This window comes from Theropithecus gelada, chromosome 14 (assembly GCF_003255815.1).
Source record: "Theropithecus gelada isolate Dixy chromosome 14, Tgel_1.0, whole genome shotgun sequence".
NCBI classification, from domain to species: domain Eukaryota; kingdom Metazoa; phylum Chordata; class Mammalia; order Primates; family Cercopithecidae; genus Theropithecus; species Theropithecus gelada.
Genome location: NC_037682.1, coordinates 110,569,713 through 110,587,116, shown reverse-complemented (window position 1 = coordinate 110,587,116; position 17,404 = coordinate 110,569,713). Strand labels below are relative to the sequence as shown.

Here is a 17,404-nt window from a genome sequence, read left to right as displayed (position 1 = left end):
TCTCGGCTCACTGCAAGCTCCGCCTCCCGGGTTCACGCCATTCTCCTGCCTCAGCCTCCCGAGTAGCTGGGACTACAGGCGCCCGCCACTGCGCCCGGCTCATTTTTTTCTATTTTTAGTAGAGACGGGGTTTCACCATGGTCTCGATCTCCTGACCTTGTGATCCGCCCTCCTCGGCCTCCCAAAGTGCTGGGATTATAGGCGTGAGCCACCGCGCCCGGCCTTGGAATATTCTTATACAAATGAGTGGGGCTTATCCTAAGAAATCTAGGCCAAATTCTGCGACGAATGCATCGGTTATCTCTGACTCATCAACAAACATCTTTTTCTGTGGCTTCAGTTTCCTCAGTAAAACAGAGGGGGTTGCGGCGGACTCAGTTGGAGGCACAGCCATTCTCCAACGTCTATCTAAAGCCTAGGGCACCTCAATACCAACCGGCAGGCAAGCGCCTCCTCCGCAGGGCTGCGGACGGGACGCCTGTCATCCCATTCCTCGGCCGGGCTCTCCAGGTGACCGGAAGAAAAGCCCCGAGTGCGGGACTGCAGTGCGCCCGACGGGCTCCAGGCGCGGCTCACTCCCGAACCCCGGCAGCGAAGCATCCAGCGCCGGAAAAGGTCCCGCCGTCGCCCCGGGGCCGGCGGTGGGGAGGAAGGAGTGGAGCGCGGTGGCCCCGTGACGTGGTCCAATCCCGAGCCGACGCCGGCGGTTTTTGTCCAACCGGTGGCTGGTCCCCTCCGCCGCCCCTAGGACAAGGCCGGCAAAGGGAGGGGGCGGGGCCTGGGACGTGGTCCAATGGATACGCGCGCCGGGGCGGCAGGGGCGGGGCCGGGCGCGCGGCGCAGGGCCGGGCGGCCGAGGCGCCAATGAGCGCGCGCCGCGTCCGGGGCCGGCTGGTGAGCGAGACGCCGCCAAGAGGTTGGTAGCTAATGTAACAGTTCGCAAACCGAGGGGAGTTGTGAAGGGCGCGGGTCGGGGGTGCTGCCGGCCTCGTGGGTACGTTCGTGCCGCGTCTGTCCCAGAGCTGGGGCCGCAGGAGCGGAGGCAAGAGGTAGCTGGGGTGGATGGAGGTGCGGGCCAGCCACCCCTCCTAGAGGAGACAGCGTGCGAGCTCCGGGGGCGGGTCGGGAGCGCAAGGGAGGGCCGCGCGGACGCCGGGCACTCGGCCTCGCACCGGTCTGCTCGCAGCTCGGCCCCCCGGTCTGTCCCCACGCGCTGGGGCGGGCGGGATCCGTTTCCGGGAGTGGGAGCCGCCGCCTTCGTCAGGTGAGGCTTAGGTGAACACCGGGTACCGGATACCTGCCGGGCGGGGAACCTTACCGCCCCGGCACTGCGTCTGTGGGCACAGCGGGGCCGGGGAGTGAGGTGGGGAAAGGGAGGGGGCGGGACAACCCGCAGGGATGCCGAGGAGGAGACAGGCCTTTCCTCCATCCTAGTCACCCCCAACGTCATTACCTTTCTCTTCCCTTCCAGGCCCAGCCTGGCTTTCCCCGCCAGCGGGGAAGCTCCAGGTGTGGGGAGGTGGTTGTGCCCTGGGCGGGGATCCCTGGCCGCACCCCAGGTGTCTGACAACAGGCACAGTGCTGCGGTGCGCCACTCACTGCCTGTGTGGTGGATGAAAGGCTCGGGTCTCCTTCGTCTTGTCCTGTTAGCTTCTCTGTTTAGGGATGTGGCATAGCTGAGGACCCATGCTCTTTCACTTGGGCCTTTGTGTGGGCGCTGCTGGGATGATTAGAGAGTGGTTAGTACCCATCAGGAGGGAGAGGGGGAGAAGTAGGCTGCTTTGCCCTGGGTAAGAATGGAGTAGGTATGAATCTTACAGCTTCTCCGTTCTGGGATGTGGTTCTGTCTCCTTCACTCCGGGCATCCAGTTTGAAGTGTTTTCTTTCTTCGCCTCCCTCAGGGGCACAATGACAGTCAAAGTTAGGAGGCAGAGGCCGAGGAGGCGAGTCTTTTGGGCCTTGGTGGCTGTGCTCTTGGCAGACCTGTTGGCACTGAGTGGTATGTACCCAAGTAGAGGGAGCAAATGGATAAATGATGACTGAAGGATGCGTGATGGGAAGCGGGCTTGGGGCTCTTGGTCAGAAGTCTCTTGAGTTGTTAGGTCCAGACCTTTTTGTCTTTTGCCATCTTCGTTTACCTATGGAAAGTGGTATGCTTTGATTAGAGGGGGGTCTCAGGAAGGTGGGGGAAGGGAGAGCTAACTGACAAACCTCTTTTCCCTTCAGATACGCTGGCAGTGATGTCTGTGGACCTGGGCAGTGAGTCCATGAAGGTGGCCATCGTCAAACCTGGAGTGCCCATGGAAATTGTCTTGAATAAGTGAGGGTGGCTCCTGTGTTAAGGGTGGGGAACGAGGGAGTCTGGGCTGCAAGTGTGAATGTGTTCGTCATAGTGCCCACAGCAGACTTCGGCGTCTGAGTGGTTAAATGTGTGTGAGTGTCGAGGCTTCCGAGTCCTTCTGCTGCAGGCACCTGGGCCCAAAGTCTCTTTTCCTCAGGGAATCTCGGAGGAAAACCCCAGTGATTGTGACCCTGAAAGAAAATGAAAGATTCTTTGGAGACAGTGCAGCAAGCATGGTGAGCTAGCAGTCCCCCTTCCCAGAGCTAGCAGTTCCCACCAGAGTGGTGGGCAGAGGAGAGGAGATGGCAGCCCCCGGAGTCTGTTTCCTTATCAGTGTCTGTGATGTAAGAGGTAGGTAATGGTGGACTTGGGAGCCTAATACTCTGCTCCTTCTTCACTCCTCAGGCCATTAAGAATCCAAAGGCTACGCTGCGTTACTTCCAGCACCTCCTGGGGAAGCAGGCAGATAACCCCCACGTAGCTCTTTACCAGGCCCGCTTCCCGGAGCACGAGCTGACTTTCGACCCACAGAGGCAGACTGTGCACTTTCAGATCAGCCCGTGAGTGTTCTGTTGGGGAAGGTGGTCTCAGCAACTCTGCTGGGCTCCTCATTGGTGTGTGTTCCTGATTGTGCCGCCTTAATGCCTGACTTTCCTTGGCTCCAACTACCTTCCCTCCCCTCAGGCAGCTGCAGTTCTCACCTGAGGAAGTGTTGGGCATGGTTCTCAATTACTCTCGTTCTCTAGCTGAAGATTTTGCAGGTGAGTGATCAAGGTGGGGCCCTTCATGGCCAGGTTCCCCAGGATCTAGGGCAGTGATTCTCAAACAGCGGCAACTTTGCCTCCCAGGGAACATTTAGCAACATATGAAGATATGTTTTGGTTGTCGCCTCTAAGGGGTGCAACTGGTATCTAGTGGGTAGAGGCCAGGGATGCTGCTAAATGTCCTATAGTGCACAGGACAGCACCCACAACAAATAATTACTTCGTCCAAAATGTCATTAGTGATGAGATTAGAAGCCCTCATCTAAGGTGTGGAGCCGGTGGGACTCTTTTCTATTGTCATCTGTAGAGCAGTCCATCAAGGATGCAGTGATCACCGTGCCAGTCTTCTTCAACCAGGCCGAGCGCCGAGCTGTGCTGCAGGCTGCTCGCATGGCTGGCCTCAAAGTGCTGCAGCTTATCAATGACAACACTGCCACTGCCCTCAGCTATGGTGTCTTCCGCCGGAAAGATATCAACACCACTGCCCAGGTGAGCCGGGGGGCCTGACCAGACATGCAGGGTGACTGAATCTAAGCACAGAGGCCACTTGGTCCCTTTTGCATCTTGTTTGCATGGGCTGGCCCTTGGCAAAATGTACCAATAGCCTCCTCCCAGCCCCTCTTGGAGCTGTTTAGCTTTATGTTAAGAGTCAGACAGCCCCTTGGAAGCAGGCGGGTGGGCAAGCAGGCACCCTGGAGTTTGAAAAGGTTCCTGTGACAGTTGCCTTGATATCTCTACAGAATATCATGTTCTATGACATGGGCTCGGGCAGCACTGTATGCACCATTGTGACCTACCAGATGGTGAAGACTAAGGAAGCTGGGATGCAGCCACAGCTGCAGATCCGGGGAGTAGGGTAAGTGGGTACTTGGCAGGGAGGGCTTCTTGTGAAGACCCTCAAGTCAGGGGTTTCTTCTTGGAGAAGAAACACTGCTTTGCTGTCCTGCATGCTGCAGGAATGCTCTCCCGATTGAGCCATCAGTCATTGTAGGGGACCACTCACAAAGAGTAAGGGGAAGCTGGGGTGCAGGGGAGGACAGTTTGGGAAAATTGGAAGACATGAACTTTCGAAACGTATTCTAAGGAAATCCATGGAGCTGCAGGCCATATGTAGGGTGTCAGATTCAATCATGTTTTTGTTCTCTTGTCATTTCCAGTTAAATAATTTACCACTCTTGTTGTCGTGTTTTTTAATTTTTTTTATTTTTATGACCTGTGACATAGCCTTCAGGAGATCCTGAGAACATGTGCCCTGTTGTCTCATTTCTTGAAGCCATCTTTTTCTGACTTCACCATTACCACCCAGTCCAAGTTACCATCAGCTCTTATTTGCAGAATTAAAAACATCTCCCTGTTTCTGGTGACGTCTCCTTTTACTTCTTTCTTCGTATTAGAGGGTTCTTCTTAAAATCCAACCTCATCATTAACCTGTTTCTTTAAAAACCTGTCATTGGCTCCAAAACTTTCCCTGCGCCTGTCTCAACCCTGCCTTCTGCAGCCTGTCTGAGCCCTGAGCCCTCTCGCTCTTTGAGCCCCAGATGCTTGCCCTCCTCTGGAACTTGCCATGTACTCTCCCACTTCAAGTTCTTTATGAACATTGTTGCCTCTGTCTAGAATGTTCTTTCCCCTCCAGCTAGTGAACTCTGAACTCTTCAGTTCAAGGGATGCTTGCACTGAACTCATCCTTCAGGTTTCAGTTCAAGCATCACTTTTTTTTTTTTTTTTTTTTTTTTGAGACGGAGTCTTGCTCAGTCGCCTAGGCTGGAGTGCAGTGGCGAGATCTCGGCTCACTGCAAGCTCCGCCTCCCAGGTTCACGCCATTCTCCTGCCTCAGCCTCCCGAGTAGCTGGGACTACAGGCGCCCGCCACCTCGCCCGGCTAAGTTTTTGCATTTTTTTTTTTAGTAGAGACGGGGTTTCACCGTGTTAGCCAGGATGGTCTTGATCTCCTGACCTCGTGATCCGCCCGCCTCGGCCTCCCAAAGTGCTGGGATTACAAGCGTGAGCCACCGCACCCAGCCTCAAGCATCACTTTAGGGGACATGTTCTTGGGCCTCCCTCAGTAGCTTGAATCTCCCCCTGCATGTTCTTCAGGCATTGTCCCCTGACCTTTACAACATGTGACGTAGTGATAATTTCACATTTATGCGACTATTCAGCTTTTCCATACCAGGGACCCTGTCTCTCTCCCCGCTGCCACATTTGTATTCCCAGAGAGAAGTACATAAGTAATGCTCAGTAAACACTGTCGAATGAATGAGTGGAAGAAGGGTCACTGTGAGGTGTCAGCTGTGCTGTAGAGCGTTGAGGGCAGAGTGTGTGTCCACACATGGGGCACTGGAGATGAACAAGGTCCCCTGAGATGAAGGAAAGTTGCCATGTGGGGATGAGAGTCAGGCTCCTATGCAGATGTGGGGACCCCATGTTTTCTTCACTTTTTTCCCTGCTCCCTTTTCTCAACAGATTTGACCGCACCCTGGGGGGCCTGGAGATGGAGCTCCGGCTTCGAGAACACCTGGCTGGGCTTTTCAATGAGCAGCGCAAGGGTCAGAGAGCAAAGGATGTGCGGGAGAACCCACGCGCCATGGCCAAGCTGTTGCGTGAGGCTAATCGGCTCAAAACCGTCCTCAGTGCCAATGCTGACCACATGGCACAGGTGCCCACAAGTGGCTGGTTGAGGCTATGTTTGTCCCACGTAGAGGGTGGGGGACCCTGCCACTGAACTAGACTGCTCGTTCCTGGCATGGCCCATGCTCCTCCCTCTACCATCCTCCCCAAAGACCTATTCTTTTTGTTTCTGTCCTACTCACCAAGAGAGTGGGACCTGGGCAAGAACTCCCTGACAGTCCCCATCCTTCCCCAGATTGAAGGCCTGATGGATGATGTGGACTTCAAGGCAAAAGTCACTCGTGTGGAATTTGAGGAGTTGTGTGCAGACTTGTTTGAGCGGGTGCCTGGGCCTGTACAGCAGGCCCTCCAGAGTGCCGAAATGAGTCTGGTGAGCGAGTAGAGGAAGGTGGGAATGCCCCGTAGGAAAGGGCATAGGAAACCCATGGGATGTCAAGGGACGAGTCAGTGCTGAGGAAGAGCACTAAGTGTCTGCTGTTCCACCTCTCATTCTTACCCACTGCAGGATGAGATTGAGCAGGTGATCCTGGTGGGCGGGGCCACTCGGGTCCCCAAAGTTCAGGAGGTGCTGCTGAAGGCCGTGGGCAAGTGAGTGTAGGGGCTAGAGCGCTGGGCTGAGTTCTGCCTGGGGCACAGCTTTGGGCTGAGCAGCTGGAGGGCTGAGGGGAGGGAAGTCCCAGTTGCATGCTCCAGGGTAGGCCGTGCTGAGGCTTGGGATTTTCCCAGGGAGGAGCTGGGGAAGAACATCAATGCAGATGAAGCAGCTGCCATGGGGGCAGTGTACCAGGCAGCTGCACTCAGCAAAGCCTTTAAAGTGAAGCCATTTGTCGTCCGAGATGCAGTGGTCTACCCCATCCTGGTGAGTGAGCCTGACTGAGCAGGTGACAAGCTCCCTTTACCTCTCCCAAGTGGGGTTTCCCCTTCTGTCTGCTCTGTCTCATCCCATTGTCTTTCTGCTAAGAGGTATTCCCCACCCTACCCCCATCCTTACCCCAGAACCTACTTGGGTTCTCTAGTGTGCAACAGTATGCCTCTGTCTGCCTGCTGTGTAGGTGGAATTCACGAGGGAGGTGGAGGAGGAGCCTGGGGTTCACAGCCTGAAGCACAATAAACGGGTACTTTTCTCTCGGATGGGGCCCTACCCTCAACGCAAAGTCATCACCTTTAACCGCTACAGCCATGATTTCAACTTCCACATCAACTACGGTGACCTGGGCTTCCTGGGGCCTGAAGATCTTCGGTGAGGGGCGGGGGTGCAGGATGGGAGCTCCAGGGACAGGGAGGCGTGGCTGCTGGACAATGAGGACTGGGGGTGAGGGAGGATGTGGGCCTGCAGGGCTGAAACAGGGCAGCTATGAGCAACTTCTCTGGAGAATGCATCCATCCTCCTGAGTGTGCCCTTGGGGAGTGCCCCTGACACCTCATGTCAGGAGGCCATGTTGTCTAGAGCGGGAGATGGGCTGGAATGGGTCCCCCTGAACTCCTCTTTCCTCCCCAACCAGGGTATTTGGCTCCCAGAATCTGACCACAGTGAAGCTAAAAGGGGTGGGTGACAGCTTCAAGAAGTATCCTGACTACGAGTCCAAGGGCATCAAGGCTCACTTCAACCTGGATGAGAGTGGCGTGCTCAGTCTAGATAGGGTGAGAGCTAAAGGAGACCCTGGGTGCAGGGCAGGGGCTCAGGCCCTGCCAGCCATTTCCAAAGCGGGTTCCACATGGCATTAGGATATGGTAACCAGAAGTTTAGGAATCAGAAAAATGTTCGCTCTAAACAGCTAAGCGGTGATCTGGTGCAGACCTCCTTATAGCCTATAAATGCTTATAGGCATTGTAAATTTCTTGGAACTGTTGAATAGTTTGAAGAATCCACTCTTTTTTTTTTTTTTGAGATGGGGTCTTGGTTCTGTCACTTAGGCTGGAATATAGTAGCATGGTCAGAGCTCATTCCAGCCTTGAACACCTGGGCTTAAATGATCCATCTCAGTCTCCTGAGTAGGTGAGATGATATGCATGTGCCACCACATCCTGCAAAATTTTTTTGTTCTTTTTATAGAGACAGGGTCTCACTATGTTGCCCAGACTGGTCTCTAACTCCTGGGATCAAACGATCCTCCTGCCTCAGCCTCCCAAAGTACAGGGATTACAGGTGGGAGCCACTGTGCCTGGCCTCAGGAATCCACTTATTATTATTATTACTTTTTTTGAGACAGAGTCTGCTTGTCTAGGCTAGAGTACAGTGGCGCAGTCTTGCAACCTCCGCCTCCCGGGTTCAAGCGATTCTCCTGTCTCAGCCTCCTGAGTAGCTGGGATTACAGGCACCCGCCACCACGCCTGGCTAATTTTTGTTATTTGGAGTAGAGGTGGGGTTTCACCATGTTGGCCAGTCTGGTCTCAAAACCCTGACCTCAAGTGATCCACCCGCCTTGGCCTCCCAAACTGTTGAGATTACAAGCATAAGCCACTGTACTCAAGCAGGAATCCGTTTTTGAAGAACAAATCTGGGAATATGGATGTAATGGCTCATACAGTTACTGAGTGGAGAAGTAGGGGGCTCTTTGGGGAAAGAGGAGCTGGGACCCTATTCGTGGAGGCCTCCTAATCAAGAGATGGGCAACCAACTCCCAAGTCCTTAGAAAAGGCAGCTGAGAGACTAGGCCTGCAATGGCGTGGAGTGTGCATAAGCAGACACCCACTTTGGCAGGATGTTTGTGGAAAAAAGGTGGATTAGCCTGTGTGTTTCTTGATTTTGAACCTGTTTTCAGGTGGAGTCTGTATTTGAGACACTAGTGGAGGACAGCCCAGAAGAGGAATCTACTCTCACCAGTAAGATGGGCATGCATGTGTGTACGGGAGAGAATGTGTGAGGGTTCGGGAGGTGGACAGGGCATGGCCCTTGGGTTAGAAGGTGGAGTCACTGCTGTGGTCTCCTTTTGAGTCTTTGGGTTTTCTTCCCCCTAGAACTTGGCAACACCATTTCCAGCCTGTTTGGAGGCGGTACCACACCAGATGCCAAGGAGAACGGTACTGATACTGTCCAGGTGAGTTCAGGATGGAGCCAGGGGAGCATGGAGGATAGTGGGGGATGCAGGTGGTAGCAGCAGAGGAAGGGGGTGAGGGTAGGCCACACCTGCCCCTGTTATGTTAACCATTCACTCCCCAGGATCTTCTGGGCTCTCAACTGTTTCTTGACCGGTGCTCCCAAGGCCCATTCCCCTTGTTCCAGATTCTCTTCCTTTGTCCAGCTACATTGTCACAGTCCAAGCAGGCCATTGACCATTTGCATAGAGCGGTCACCTGTATGGAACCCCCATGGGGTCAGCGGTGCTCAGCCAGGCCTGCCTGGAGGCTCTGCTCCTGATCGGTCCGTGGGACGCCTGCGGTGTTTCCCAGGAGGAAGAGGAGAGCCCTGCAGAGGGGAGCAAGGATGAGCCTGGAGAGCAGGTGGAGCTCAAGGAGGAAGCTGAGGCCCCAGTGGAGGATGGCTCTCAGCCCCTGCCCCCTGAACCTAAGGGAGATGCAGCCCCCGAGGGAGAAAAGGCCACAGAAAAAGAAAATGGGGACAAGTCTGAGGCCCAGGTGAGCTGTGGCGGAGGAAGGCCAGTGTGGATCCAGAGACTAAGGGAGCGGGCAACTGCCTTGTATCTGACCCCATGGAGAATGTAGGAGGGCAGAGGCTTTTCCTGACACCCCTGACTCTTCCCACCCAGAAGCCAAGTGAGAAGGCAGAGGCAGGGCCTGAGGGCATCGCTCCAGCCCCAGAGGGAGAGAAGAAACAGAAGCCTGCCAGGAAGCAGCGAATGGTTGAGGAGATTGGGGTGGAGCTGGTCGTTCTGGACCTGCCTGACTTGCCAGAGGATAAGCTGGCTCAGTCGGTGCAGAAGTAAGTGAGGACAGATGGTGTGTACATGTGTGGGCAGAGTGGGCAGGGTGTGGGATGGCGCCCTGGGAGGGAGGGCTGTCTGACCCAGAGTCTCAAGTTCTCACTCGCTCTCTCCCTCATCCCTACCCCTCCTTCGTCCCATAGACTTCAGGACTTGACACTCCGAGACCTGGAGAAGCAGGAACGGGAAAAAGCTGCCAACAGCTTGGAAGCGTTCATCTTTGAGACCCAGGTCAGTGGGCAGGAGGCAGCAGCCCCTGCGGGCTTACGCCTGGCTCTGCGGGCCTACGCCTGGCTCTGCGGGCCTTGCCCCTGGGCTTGCGGGTGCATGTGTTTGCATGTCCCCCACCCAGGACAAGCTGTACCAGCCCGAGTACCAGGAAGTGTCCACAGAGGAGCAGCGTGAGGAGATCTCTGGGAAGCTCAGCGCCGCATCCACCTGGCTGGAGGATGAGGGTGTTGGAGCCACCACAGTGGTGAGGGGCCTCTCAGGACATGGCAGGTGGAATGGGAGCTCTCCTTCCTCTCCCAGGGTCAGAGAGAGAGAGAAGAGCCGGGGCTTGAGCCCATAAAGAAAGACAGGGGGCTGACTCCAGGCTCTGCTGTCGTCCCTCCACCCCTCTGCCCAATCCCACATCCATCAGATGTTGAAGGAGAAGCTGGCTGAGCTGAGGAAGCTGTGCCAAGGGCTGTTTTTTCGGGTAGAGGAGCGCAAGAAGTGGCCCGAACGGCTGTCTGCCCTCGATAATCTCCTCAACCATTCCAGCATGTTCCTCAAGTAAGCAGCCCCTGAACCCTGTATGCAGTCCTGCCAGGCCACAGGTTCTCATTCCTCCCAGCTTCCCACTCCCCACACCCCAGACCCCTCTCCCTCTGAAGTTAATGGTCTCCTTTCTGCCTTCCAGGGGGGCCAGGCTCATCCCAGAGATGGACCAGATCTTCACTGAGGTGGAGATGACAACATTAGAGAAAGTCATCAATGAGACCTGGGTAATCACTTCATAAATACTTAACCAGATACTTAGCTGCCATCCTAGGTACTGTGGGAGAGGCAGAGAGAGGAAGCCACAGCAACCCCTGCCTCCTGGCTTAGCATCTAATCTGAAGACAAAAGATATTTGTATTTGAGCCCACATCTGATTAGTCCCAAGCAAGAGCCATGGCCATAAGAGTCATCAGACTGGAGGAGCAAAATGCCCATGCCATGAGGATAGAAAAAGCTGCTTTGAGGGGCTGGGATTTGACCTAGGTCAGAACATGGTCCAGGGTTTGGCTAGGTGAGACTGATGTGGCATGTGAAGTAGAAACTGTTTTGGATGTGTGGGGACTCTTGAGCCACAGCTCAGAAGTGGAGAGTCAAGAAAGGAGTATTCAGCCGAGCACAGTGGCTCATGCCTGTAATCCCAGCACTTTGGGAGGCTGAGGCAGGTGAATCATGAGGTCAAGAGATCGAGACCATCCTGGTCAACATGGTGAAACCCCATCTCTACTAAAAATACAGAAATTAGCTGGGCGTAGTGGGGCGTGCCTGTAGTCCTAGCTACTCGGGAGACTGAGGCAGGAGAATTGTTTGAACCCAGGAGGCGGAAGTTGCAGTGAGTTGAGATCGTGCCACTGCACTCCAGCCTGGCAACAGAGCGAGACTCCGTCTCAAAAAATAAAAATAAAAAAGGAATATTCAAGGGGTTTGTTCAGTTGCAGTCACTCCAGAGTAGTAGGATGTAAGCCAGAAACATGCAGGTTGGGACTTCGTTGTGGAGAACCTTTATAATACCCTTCTGAGGAGTCTGTTAGCCTCATGGGACTGAGGCCAGGGGTGGCAGTGATTTGCAGTCTGAGGGAAGAGGCTGGTTGAGGGTGTGATTCCATCTGGGACAGAGATGTCTGCTCTCTCCATGGCTAGCTCGGAGCCTCTCCTGGTCTCACCCACAGGCCTGGAAGAATGCAACTCTGGCCGAGCAGGCCAAGCTGCCCGCCACAGAGAAGCCCGTGTTGCTCTCAAAAGACATTGAGGCCAAGATGATGGCCCTGGACCGAGAGGTGCAGTATCTGCTCAATAAGGCCAAGTTTACCAAGCCCCGGCCTCGGCCCAAAGACAAGAATGGGACCCGGGCAGAGCCACCCCTCAACGCCAGTGCCAGTGACCAGGGGGAGAAGGTCATCCTTCCAGCAGGTGAGGGCAGGGTACCTGGCTGCATGTTCTGCTGGACAGAGAGATGGCCTCCTTTCCCTCCTGAGGCTGTGTCTTACCCCTGGTTTCCTTCCAGGCCAGACTGAAGATGCAGAGCCCATTTCAGAACCGGAGAAAGTAGAGACTGGTGAGTTGGAGCAACCATGGTTGAGCACGTGGATGTTGCATTAGCCCAGGGCTAGGCAAACTGGCGGGCACAGCCTGTTTCTAGACAGCCCATGAGCTTGAATGGCCTTTGCGTTTTTAAAGGGTTGTTTAAAAAAAAAAAAAAAGGCTGGGCGCGGTGGCTCACACCTGTCATCCCAGCTCTTTGAGAGGCTGAGGCGGGTGGATCACCTGAGGTCAGGAGTTCAAGACCATCCTGGCCAACATGGTGAAACCCCATCTCTACTAAAAAATGCCAAAAAAATGAGTCAGGCATGGTGGCGCACACCTTTAATCCCAGCTACTCAGGAGGCTGAGGCAGGAGAATCCCTTGAACCTGGGAGGCGGAGATTGCAGTAAACTGAGATGGCGCCACTGCACTCTGCACTCCAGCCTGGGCAACAGAGACTCTGTCTCAAAAAAAAAAGAAAAAGAGTAGGCAAAGAGACCAAATGTGGTTCATGTATCCTAAAATATTTACTAGGTGGCTCTTCATGGAAAAACTGGCCCAGCCTTCCCTTAGCCTCTTCTTCCCTTTTGAGGAGACTAACCTGTTCCTTTCCAAAGCAGGATCGGAGCCAGGAGACACTGAGCCTTTGGAGTTAGGAGGTCCTGGAGCAGGTGAGGGTGGAGCTGGGGCTACAGTGGGAAGCCTGGTGGGGTCTCAGGAAATCCTCTGCAAAGAACTGGGGTTGGTTCCTCTGTTTCACCTGCCGTGATTCCTTTGCTCCCCCAAACTCCCAACAGAGCCTGAACAGAAAGAACAATCGACAGGACAGAAGCGGCCTTTGAAGAACGACGAACTATAACGCCCACCTCTGTTTTTCCCATTCATCTCCACCCCCTTCCCCCACTACTTCTATTTATTAAACATCAAGGGTGGGGGGAGGGGTAGGTCCTGCCCTCGGCTGGAGTTCCTTTCTCACCCGTGATTGGAGGTGTGGAGAAGGGGAAGGGAGAGACAGCTCACTGGTTCCTTCTGCAGTACCTCTATGGTTAAAAATGGAACCTGTTCTCTTCCCCAGCCCCACTCCCTGTTCCCTACCCATATAGGCCCTAAATTTGGGAAAAATCACTATTATGTCTTAATTTGCCTGTGGGTAGGGAGAGAATGGCTGCCAGTGGTTGATGGGTCCTGGTGATGGGAAGGGTATCTGGGGTTGCTGGGGAGTTTCCACTCTTCTCTGGTGATCCTTCCTTCCCTCCCTTCCTCTCCCACCATGCTATCAGCATTCTTTCAGGCCAGTGTCTTCAGAGCCTCGGTTACCAGGTTTGGTTTCCGAGTGCCTATCTGTACTCTTTCCTCCCTCTGCGGGCTTTTCTTTCCCTGAGCCTCCCTCCCCCGTTCCCATCCAGCTTCTTTCCCCCTGGGTTTCCTTGGCTTCCTGCTGCAAATTGGGCAGTTCTCTGCCCCTTGCCTAAAAACCTGTACCTCTGGATTGGTGGAAGTAAATCTGGAAGGATTCTCACTCGTATTTCCGACCCCTAGTGGCCAGAGGAGGGAGGGACACAGTGAAGAAGGGAGTCCACCACCTCTCCAAAGAGGAAAGCCACGTAGAGAGGTTGGCATGGGGTGCCCACATCCTGCAAGCTCTGTCATAATCTGCATCTTTCCAGCAGCCTGGTACCCCAGGTTCCTGTAACTCCCTGCCTCCTCCTCTCTTCTGCTGTTGTGCTCCTCCCAGACAGAGCCTTTCCCTCACCCCCTGACCCCTGGGCTGACCAAATGTGCTTTCTACTGTGAGCCCCTATCCCAAGGTCCTGGGGAAAGGAGAGACCATGGCATGAATGTAGAGATGCCACCTCCCTCTCTCCGAGGCAGGCCTGTGGATGAAGGAGGAGGGTCAGGGCTGGCCTTCCTCTGTGCATCGCTCTGCTAGGATGGGGACCCCTGACCCACCATGCCTATGCCTAGGGAGCCCGTCTCCAGTATTCTGTCTGTAGCAGAAGCTAGGGCTGCCACCCCAGGTCCACGACAAGAATGAACCTGGCTGTGTCAGTCATTTTGTCTTTTCCTTTTTTTTTTTTTTTGCCACATTGGCAGAGATGGGGCCTAAGGGTCCCACCCCTCACCCCACCCCCACCTCTTCTGTATGTTTGAATTATTTCAGTAGCAGTTGATGCTGGTTGGACAGGTTTGAGTCAAGTTGTACTTTGCTTCATTGTTAATTGAGAAACTATTTCAATAAAATATTCTTTTCTACAGTTTTTGTGCCGTGAGTTTTTTTTTTTTTTTTTTTTTTTTTTTTTTTTTTTTTTTTTTTTTGAGACGGAGTCTCGCTCTGTAGCCCAGGCTGGAGTGCAGTGGCCGGATCTCAGCTCACTGCAAGCTCCGCCTCCCGGGTTCACGCCATTCTCCAGCCTCAGCCTCCTGAGTAGCTGGGACTACAGGCGCCCGCCACCTCGCCCGGCTATTTTTTGTATTTCTTAGTAGAGACGGGGTTTCACCATGTTAGCCAGGATGGTCTCGATCTCCTGACCTCGTGATCCGCCCATCTCGGCCTCCCAAAGTGCTGGGATTACAGGCTTGAGCCACCGCGCCCGGCCGTGCCGTGAGTTTTTAAAAATAGAAAAATTTTTAAATAGAAACTTTGGGCCAGGCATGGTGGCTCATACCTGTCATCTTAACATTTTGGGAGGCCAAGATGGGAGGATCGCTTGAGGCCAGACCAGCCTGGGCAACAGCAAGACCCTGTCTCAAAAAAAAAAAAAAAAAAAAAAATCTGAGTGTGGGGATGTGCGCCTGTAGACCAAGCTACTTCGGAGACTGAGGCTGCAGGGTGGGTCCCTTGGGCCCAGGACTTTGAGGCTTCAGTGAGCTATGATCGTGTCACTGCACTCCAGCATGTGTAACAGTGAAAACCTCAAAAATGTTTGAATAATTATCAAAATGTTATTAACACTTTGGACTTAGTTGAGATTTGTATATGTATTTTTTTCATGGGAACAAAATACTGGTTTTATTTTACTGCTAACATTATTTGGACTCCTATATCCCAGGCATTTTTAGGTAACTTTTTTTTTTTTTTTTTTGAGACTGAGTCCTGCTCTGTTGCCCAGGCTGGAGTGTAATAGTGCGATCCAGGCTCACTGCAACCTCCGCCTCCCGGATTCAAGTGATTCTACTGCCTCAGCCTCCCGAGTAGCTGGGATTACTGGCACCCGCCACCATGCCCAGCTAATTTTTTTGTATTTTAGTAGAGACGGGATTTTGCCATGTTGGACAAGCTGGTCTCGAACTGACCTCAAGCGATCCACCTGCCTTGGGCTCCCAAAGTGCTGGGATTACAGACGTGAGCCACTAGGCCTAGCTGGTAACATTAATTTTTAAAATAGCAACCTCATGGTACAAACAAGATACCAGTTCATAGAGATTTAGTAAGTAATTGGTCCAAGGAATGAATCAATGTTGAGTGCTTCAGCTAGATTTCAGCTTAATTCGGACCCATTCACCCTTGTTCTTCCTACTTAGCCAAGGGAATGTGTTGGTAGAGATTGACCATTTGTAGCACAGTTTCAGTTGTTCATCAGTTTGGGATGGAGCATTCCTAACCCAAATTTTCTATTACCAAGGAAGGATCCCTTTTGTCTTTAATCATGTACATATCTAAGCAGTTGTATACAGTATACAGGGTGTTGTTCTGTCACCCAGGCTGGAGTGCAATGGTGCCATCTTGGCTCACTGCACCCGTGACCTCCCAGGCTCAAGCAATCCTCCCATTCAACCCTGTAGCAGAGACTACCTGGCTAATTTCTGTATTTTCTGGTGGAGATGGGGTTTCACCATGTTGCCCAGGCTGGTCTTGAACTCCTGGGCTCAAGTGATCTGCTTGCCTTGGCCTCCCAAAGTGCTGGGATTACAGGCATGAGCCACTGAGCCTAGCCCCGTTGTATTTACATTTAATAACCATGAAGGCCCAGCCAGGTGTGGTAGCTCACGCCTGTAATCCCAGGATTTTGGGAGGCCAAGGCAGGCGGATCACGAGGTCAGGAGATCGAGACCATCCTGGCTAACACGGTAAAACTCCGTCTCTACTAAAAATACAAAAAGTCAGCCGGGCGTGGTGGCACCCGCCTGTAGTCCCAGCTGCTCGGGAGGCTGAGGCAGGAGAATCAAATGAACTCGGGAGGCTGAGGTTGCAGTGAACCGAGATCGTGCCACTGTACTTCAGCCTGGGTGACAGAGACTCATCTCAAAAAAAATAACAATAACCATGAAGGTTGTCTTTTTTCTTCTCTAAAAGTTGAACAAGTCACATAAGTTTTGAATGTGGAAGTTTTTTTTTGTTTGTTTTTTGTTTTTTGGATGACATTTAGACAGTTTCAGATTCACAGCAGAAAGCAGAATTGAGCAGGAAGTACAGAGTTGCCATATAACTCCTGTCCCCACATATTGGATCTCCCCCAGAGTGGTACATTTGTTACAATCACTGAACTTACAGTTTATTATCTCCCAAAGTTCTGTATGACACCATAATGGTAGGTACATATACATTTGTCAAAACCTATGGAATGTGCAACACCAAGACAACTGAAACTGTAGACTTGGGGCAAATATGATGTGTCAATGTAGGTTCCTCAGATGTAACACCTGTAGACCTCTGGTGTGAAATGTTTATCATGGGGGAAGCTGTGAGTGTATGGAGGAAGGGAATATACAGGAACTCTGTATTTTCCCCTCAAGTTTGCTGTGAACCTAAAAGTGCTCTTAAAAAAAAAGGCGGGGCTAAGTGCAGTGATTCATGGCTGTAATACCAGCATTTGGGGAGGCAGGAGTGGGAGGATCACTTGAGGCCAGGAGTTTGAGACCAGCCTGGACAACATAGCTAGACCTCATCTCTACAAAAAATAGTAGTCCTAGCTACTCAGAAGGCTGAGGCAGGAGGATCACTTGAGACTAGGAGCTCAAAGCTGCAGTAAACTGTGATCATACCACTGCACTGCAGCCTGGGAGGGAGAGACCCTCCCTGACTCTTAAAAAAAAAAAGGCCCAGCACAGTGGCTCACGCCTGTAATCCCAACACTTTGGGAGGCCGAGGAGGGCTGATCACCTGTGGTCAAGAGTTCGAGACCAGCCTGCCTGGGCGACAAGAGCAAAACTCTGTCTCAAAAAAAAAGCGGGGGGCTGGGCGCGGTGGCTCAAGCCTGTAATCCCAGCACTTTGGGAGGCCAAAACGGGTGAATCACGAGGTCAGGAGATCGAGACCATCCTGGCTAACACAGTGAAACCCCATCTCTACTAAAAAATACAAAAAATTAACCGGGTGAGGTGGCGGGCGCCTGTAGTCCCAGCTGCTTGGGAGGCTGAGGCAGGAGAATGGCATGAACCCGGGAGGCAGAGCTTGCAGTGAGCCGAGATCCGGCCACTGCACTCCAGCCTGGGCGACAGAACGAGACTCCATCTCAAAAATAAATAAATAATTAACGGTGAAACCCCGTCTCTACTAAAAAAAAAAA

The 17,404-nt window shown here is 53.1% G+C and overlaps 1 protein-coding gene across 6 annotated transcripts; it reads left to right on the top strand.

Annotated features, from left to right (window-relative positions):
* The first annotated feature begins 822 nt into the window (after nt 1-822).
* HYOU1 (hypoxia up-regulated 1) lies at nt 823-14,152 on the top strand. Of its 6 annotated transcripts, none has more exons than XM_025358222.1 (26): nt 823-1,049; nt 1,902-1,999; nt 2,227-2,320; nt 2,499-2,577; nt 2,747-2,901; nt 3,026-3,102; nt 3,413-3,594; nt 3,846-3,961; nt 5,568-5,760; nt 5,968-6,102; nt 6,238-6,320; nt 6,459-6,591; nt 6,785-6,972; nt 7,235-7,373; nt 8,495-8,555; nt 8,691-8,770; nt 9,123-9,308; nt 9,440-9,612; nt 9,757-9,844; nt 9,966-10,088; nt 10,257-10,390; nt 10,518-10,602; nt 11,545-11,785; nt 11,880-11,930; nt 12,518-12,568; nt 12,695-14,152. In XM_025358222.1, the coding sequence occupies exons 2-26, from the start codon at nt 1,909-1,911 to the stop codon at nt 12,754-12,756; spliced, it is 3,000 nt and encodes a 999-aa protein (XP_025214007.1). In that variant the 5' UTR covers nt 823-1,049; nt 1,902-1,908; the 3' UTR covers nt 12,757-14,152. The 6 variants fall into 6 exon arrangements, with proteins under 6 accessions (XP_025214007.1, XP_025214008.1, XP_025214003.1 ...); XM_025358223.1 differs by having other exon boundaries at nt 829-916; XM_025358218.1 differs by having other exon boundaries at nt 829-916; nt 12,515-12,568.
* The last annotated feature ends 3,252 nt before the right edge of the window (nt 14,153-17,404 follow it).